The sequence below is a fragment of the Fukomys damarensis genome, unplaced genomic scaffold (assembly GCF_012274545.1).
Source record: "Fukomys damarensis isolate Sample0158 unplaced genomic scaffold, DMR_v1.0_HiC HiC_scaffold_16, whole genome shotgun sequence".
Taxonomy (NCBI): domain Eukaryota; kingdom Metazoa; phylum Chordata; class Mammalia; order Rodentia; family Bathyergidae; genus Fukomys; species Fukomys damarensis.
Window position 1 is genome coordinate 9,643,434 of NW_022900928.1, and position 6,928 is coordinate 9,650,361.

Here is a 6,928-nt window from a genome sequence, read left to right on the forward strand (position 1 = left end):
AAAAAAAAAAAAAAAAACACTTACACAAAATAATATTGCGGAACTCTTCGCTACGTTAATTGATTACTAGCAACGTCTCAGCCTTACCAAGGATTTTCATGCCGATGGTTCGACACTGACAATGTTAAGGACAGGACGTTGCTCCTGAATGGCTGATCTGATTATGTGGAAGAAGGGTTATCCTTTCCTAGGCAAAGTATGAAACTGCCTGTAAGACTTGCACCTAAGGCCAAATGGGCATGCAAGCGTGGTCAGACTTTTCCCAGCAACATGGAATCAAAGACAAAAGAAACTTACCAAGTGATTTCTTACGTGCAAACAACTTGAATCTCTTCTCTAATGTAAATATGTATTTTTCAAATAGATTTTTGATTCAGCTCATTATGGAAAACATCCCAAACTTTAAAATGTGAAATTACTGGTGGATGTGAACAAAGCCAGGCAGTTTCTGTTTCTTGTCTTGATGAAATAATAAAATGCAAATGAATCATTGTTTAAAAGAGGAAAAGAAAAGGGCAGAAAGAACTGGGAGAGTAGCTCCATGACAGAGCACTTGGCAGCTGTGCATAAAACCATGGGTCTAGACCCGGACCACAAAAACAAAAGCAAAACATCCCCTTTGATAGGAAGGTATCTTCATCCCTAACTTGTCTCCTCCATTTAAAGAATCAGTTTTTGAAATTCGTAATCATTAAAATGAGTGCTAGTTTTTAAGTTGGAGAGCCTTATGTATACTACATAATCAGCCACATGGGGACAGAGAGCAACAATCACCCAGGCAAGGTGACTCAGGAGAGCCCGAATGAAAATAAACCTCTTGGAAACTTCAAATTCCTCAAAAAAGTTTTGACTTAGACTTCCAAGGAATGATATTCTGAAGGGGGGATTTCTTTCAAGCTCATTGATAGATCCTCAGTGGACTGAAAGGGCCACAGCCACTTTGGTTTTGGTAATCGCTACCCTCAGGGTGGCAGAAGTTACACAGCTACATCACATCACATGGCAGTGCTCGTCCCAAAACGTACACTTCATCTCATGCAACCCCTGCCTCTTCCCTTACTTGCTGCCTGTCAATCTGCGGACAATATCAGCCCTCAGAGCAAATGATACAGCTTTTCCATGTGCAGAACAGAAATTACTGTACTTAGAAATTGGGTGTTCCTTACCTTTTCTTCGCTTTCTGTTTTAGACAGTGGGAAAGAAGGAGGGGCAAGAAAAAACTGAATAATTTGCCTGGGAAGAAGTCCCTGGGCTTTCCAAGTCTGGTGAGAAGAGTAACTGTTCAGCCCTTCCTTCTCCTGCCAGACCCCTCAAAAAACATAAATGTGAATGGAAAGGTAAAGCGCCAACAGCAGTCAAAGGGGATAAAGGATTTCTCCCAAAATTGTGAGACTACTATGTTACATGTCAAGAAGCTCATGGAAAATAAACCGGAATGGACAGAAATGAACTAAAACTCATGGAGCGCAGAGTTTAAGGCATGGTACGTCACGCTCATCTGGACTGATGCTTTGTCATCACTGAAATTGTAAGGTTTTATGGAAAAGAGATACTGACTGCCCAGATAAACATGCCTTTCATTTCCTGACTGCCCAATATGCAGGGCAGGGCCACGCATGCAAACAAGTGGGCTGGATACTCTGTCTGCTTGGGTTACAAGGAAGAAGGAAGTAATGTTGGCAAAAGGTACTAACAAGAACCTTAGCAAAAAATGATTCTTCTCTCATTCCAGTGAATTCTGTGATGGGGGTAATAGAGGAGAAACACAAGAGAACTCACAGGCCTAAAAGTTTTAATTCACCCACTTCCCAGAAGAAATGGCCCTCTGGCATATTTTTTTCAGAAAAACACAGTCAAGTTCCTGTCAGAATGTGGAGTTGAACACAAAAGAGACTTACTTATCCCCACATATCTCCAGAGAAAACCAACAGCTTCCCCCAGAAAGTATTTCCTGGTTGGGAAGGAAGGAAACGCATATGAAGAAGGGAAGAGAAAAACCCTCAGTATCACAAACGGCCCCAGTGGAGATCAAGTCTGTGGAGCCTCACTCCTTCTTCTCCAGTTTTTTGTGGCTGAGTCAGGTTTTGTAAAAGCTCCTAGGGAGCCAGCAGTGGGAACCCCGTGTAAGTCTGCTTTTCAGTGAGGTGTGCCACCTCAGTTGATAAAGAAGGCATGACAAGTACTAGCAGAAGCAGTGGCACCTGCCCTATTGTAAACTGGGTTGGAGCAATGAAATTCCTCTTGAATTTCTATGGCCCAATCAATGATTCTGCTCTAATGAAACCATACATCAGAAGGAATTTGCATAAGCTGAGTCCCGCTTGGCACCTCAACAAAGAGAAAGTGATGGATTTTGCATTAAATTATAAGGTCTACCTGACAACTTATTGGTTACCAATAAATGATCCCTCTGAAAATTCCACTCAATGTTTAAGTATTTTCAAAGCATCCCAGCTGCCAATGTGCTTGTAGCCATAAAAGCCGATGAATGAGGGCAGATGCTCTGATGGTATGGTTAGTATGTCCCTGATTTTCAAGGTACCAGCATTTCTTAAGAAATTTACCAAAGCTTAGCTCTCTTATGACCACCCACAAACAGAAGTCACAGCCTAAAATGAAAACACACCATGTTAAAATATACACTTTTATACATGAAAATGTGCTAGGGAACTTGTCAGCAAGTTAGAAGGCTGCCACTCATTTTAGTTAAATAAAACTTTATTGAAATACAGCCACAGCTATTCATACACTACAGTAGTAGAATTTAATAGTTGGAACAGAAATCTTCTGGTCTACAAGGCCTAAAATGATTACTGTGTGGCCCTTCATAGAAAACTTTTACCAATTCCTGTGCTATAGAAAAGAGAAAATGTAAAATATGAAGTGACCCAAGATTAACTACAAGGCTTCTTCTGTCCTTAATTTTTCAAGTGTCTAAGTTCTGCCAAAACAGATCTAACTGGAGACTTGAGAAAGTAAAGTATTGGGAGTAGACATAGTTTTAAAAATAATAGCTATGAGTTTCAGTGGACTCGATTTTGAGATTTTGAATAAATTCTAGGTTCTCCTTACCCTTATAACTCTGTCTGGGTGAGAATTTCATAGAGAGAAAGAAATACTTGAGTTGAAGAAATAAGAATATATTTGGGGATAAAGGTAATTCTAGGAAGAGGGAACAAAACAATTTATACCCAAGAATTAATTAGCAATCAATGTTATTCATTTCGGCCTGTTTCATCAAAAGAAGCTTTTAAAAAGTTGCACATACTGCCTAGCAGGCGCAAGGTCCCGAGTTCAATCCCTGGTACAAAAAAAAAAAAAAAAAAAAAAAAATTTGTACATAAATCAGTTCAATGACTAAGGATTCACCATAAGTTATATTTTTTATGAGATATGGGAATGGGCCCATGGACAAAAAGAAAAAGAATACCTCTCAAGCCTACTCATGAGAACACTATAATAAAGAAAATGATTGTGATTCCAGGAACTATCATTAGCATGATTATGGTAGCTATCGTTTATTGAATGTTTATCACACACTGGGCATTAGGCTAGGTGCTGAGGTATTATCCCATTTAATCTTCACAGCAGTCTTAGGAAGTAAATACTATTATTATCCTCATTTTGCAAATGTAGAGCCTATAACCGAGAAAGAGAAATAGGGACTGGAAGTCTGTAAGCAGCAGCGCAGTCTGGGGTGCGTGTTGTCATCATCATACTAAGCATTAAACCTTAACACATACCCCAAGGCCACCCCAGCCCCACCTGAGCACAGCTCTCCACCCCCCACCAAGCCCACTTACCTCTGCAGACCCGGCAGCACTGATTCTCTGGAAGAATGTGATCCTTTTCTGAGCAGTTCAGAGGAGGACACGTTTCTGTGATCTTTACTAAAACTCCACCCTGGAAGCCAAATATCAGGGAAACAAAAACAATGTTCATGTGTTTAGTCGATGATACAAACTAATAATACTCATTGTTAATAGCCTGCATTGATAACAACCTACAATAATCAACGGCACTCTCGGCAATGCCACTAATAATGGTAACATTGCAAATTAAACTGATGAGACTCCTGAAAAGAAGAAGAATTCCCTTTTCTGGTCAACTGAGCTCAATTTCAGGTTTCTTAGTATCTTCTGCAGAGCAGAAGGATGCTGTCAGTGTCAGCTGATAAATTTTTAACAACTGACCTGAGCAGGGGAGGCCTAATCTGTAAGGTTTACGGATTTCTGCTGTGTTGATATTTTAACAATGGTGGATTCTGAGCTACCAACTCAATGCCATCAGTGAAGCAGCACTGGACAGTTCTGTGCCATTTCTTATGTGCACAGTGCCAGCACTGTGCTGGGTAAACGGCACTGCAAACTCAGAGAAGAGTAAGACCTCCTCCTTGCTCTTAATAATCCCACAGTTTGGGGAGAAGAGATAAAATTTCTTAAGCTATAAACCATAATATAGTCCAGCAAGTCCTTAAAAAAAATGTGCTCTAATAAAAGCATTAGATGGTGTCATGGGAGAATAAGGAATTCTACCCAGATGGGGAGAGACTATGGAGATGCCACACTGAAGGGAAAATGAATAACAGAATAAAAGAAGAAGAGACCCCTCTGGCAGAGGAAACAGACAAGAGCCAAGTTATTCAGGTTTGTAGGAAAGGAAAGAGGGTCAGGCAGATGGGCACTAGATTTTCCCTAGAAATAAATAAACTCACTTACATAAAATGTTAAATATTCGGCAGCTGAATCTTTATGACCTCACTTCATTTAAGGTCCTCTTTGTTGGAATTACTAGGGTCTGTATTTAGTTTTATGAGGAATTTGTAAAATGAGTCCACTGATTACCATCTTTAGGAAGGTGGAAGAGGCCTTTATCGTGCCTAGGACATTTAGTTTTTCTCTCCCATTCTGAGGAAGATGTTTAAGACCACCAAGAAACAAGCTCAAACAAGGAGTCTCATTTAAAGCCAAAAGGCAGATCCAAAGTGAGGAGGGAGGACAGGACGAGTGGGACAGCATGGAGGAATGAATGCTGTGTCTTCCCTCTCGGGGAGACTTGCTGGTTCCAGGCCCCAGCACCCTCCACGGTTCTCCAGCTGGGCAAGAACTCCCCATCCATCAGCACACCGGTTCTCACACATGAGCACGAACACAAATACAACCTTTAGTGTCAAATGTAAATGTCCAAACAGTCTTCCTTCACCTAACTTACTGGCAGCATGGCTCCCTCTCTTTTCTTGTAATTTTCCACCTGGCTAGACCAACATGTAGCATTCTTTAGCCTCTCTCTCCTTTCTTCTCCTTTGCTCTTCATTTCTGGCATTTCTCCTGCTTCTATCTTAGCGTTGGCCAGAGGTCCCAGAAACTGATCTTGCTACTCACTGTCTGGCCCCACTTTTCACAAAATCCCATCCTCACACCTCCCTGTGGGTCACGCTGGTAGCACTGAGCCTCAAGAGTTAGCACCAGGCCTAATTCCAGCATCCTTACTAATGTGCTGTAGTTTTGCCAATGGAGAATCAAACCCATGAAAAAACCAATCAAACCAATGGAAGCTGATAACCTCACTATAAAGAGCAGAGGCTAAACTGTAAGGAAAATGCTGGTTACTTATCATGATTTACTCCAATCCCATCTGTTAATATTAACATATTAATTTTGATCTACTATGTCCTGGACTAAATACAAATACTAGATACTGTTGGGTCCCTTTTATTTTTTTCTGTGTGCCCACACCCAAGATCTACCAACTTGGGTTAGAAGAGTTGCCCTTGGGCCCTGGAACCACTTCACCTGGGAGCCAGAAGTCACCCGGAAGTGCTACAGCCCCCATTCCCTTGGCCAGAAGCCACTGACTGAAGAATGTGAAATGTGCGGTGCACAGGGAGAAGACACCCCTGGGGCATAAGTGATGCTCCAGACTCGGTGGGGAAATCAGGGTGCATCATCTCGCCTTCCACCTGAAATTCCTCCTTTCCCCAGGTTTTCCATTCCCATCCAGTCTCCCGCACAGCCTGACTGGCGTCTCCTGGGAGCACCGCATTAGTAAAATCACTTTTACCGAGAGCCTCGGTTCAAGTCTTCTTCCTGGGGGTCCCAAACAAAGATCAAGAGGAATCTCACTCATACTATCAAACACTGGACTAATAACAGAGATTATCTCTAGGTGGTAACAACTCCGGAGTAATTTCTACTTTCTCCCTTAGAGGTTCTTCCTCTAAATTCCAAAGTTGACAACATATGTATATACTTGTTTTGTAAATCAAAACAATATTAAAATGCTACAGCAGATGACATTTTTAAACAATCAACTAATGAAAGCTTTTCTTTTTATAAAATGAGCTTCATTATTGAATCAGTCAAAAATTCCAATCAATTTTTAAAATATATAATAAGTAAAGTCATAATTCCAAGTGTTTAAGCAGAGACAAAGCTTTTGCATGAACTTCAAAATAGTATGAACTGTGATTGGCATTGCATAAGTGCCTTCAAATCCTCTTAATTTGGCTACATAATTAGACATGGACCTTTATTAACTTTATTTTGTAAACTATTTCCAGCAAGACACTGTGTAAAATTAATATTTTTAAATCTTCTTGATTATGGTATGTTATTGCACAACCTCTATATTGAGCACTGTGTTCATGGAAAAATATAATTCTTTCTTTTTGTGTTTTTTTTGTTTTTGAGTGACTGTGTCCATGTTATCTATTAGCCAAATATAAGCACTTTCAAGTCCTCAACTCATCACTGTATCTCTACTAACATATACAACTGACATCTTCAAGTCAAAAGTCAATAATAAGTCAGTACATATCAGTTATAACCATCAATGTCAATGGCATCAACTCACCAATCAAGAGAAATAGACTGGAAAAATGGAGTAAGAAGCAAAATCCAACAATATGTTGTATACAAGAAACAAGAAA

At 40.3% G+C, this 6,928-nt stretch overlaps 1 protein-coding gene across 1 annotated transcript in view; it reads right to left on the reverse strand.

The window, feature by feature from the left end:
- Positions 1-6,928, reverse strand: part of Nell1 (neural EGFL like 1) — a 675,311-nt gene that overhangs the window by 436,390 nt on the left and 231,993 nt on the right. The window contains exon 11 of the mRNA XM_033764069.1: positions 3,804-3,903. Within this exon, the coding sequence (XP_033619960.1) occupies positions 3,804-3,903 (100 nt within the window). The remainder of the gene's footprint in view (positions 1-3,803; positions 3,904-6,928) is intronic.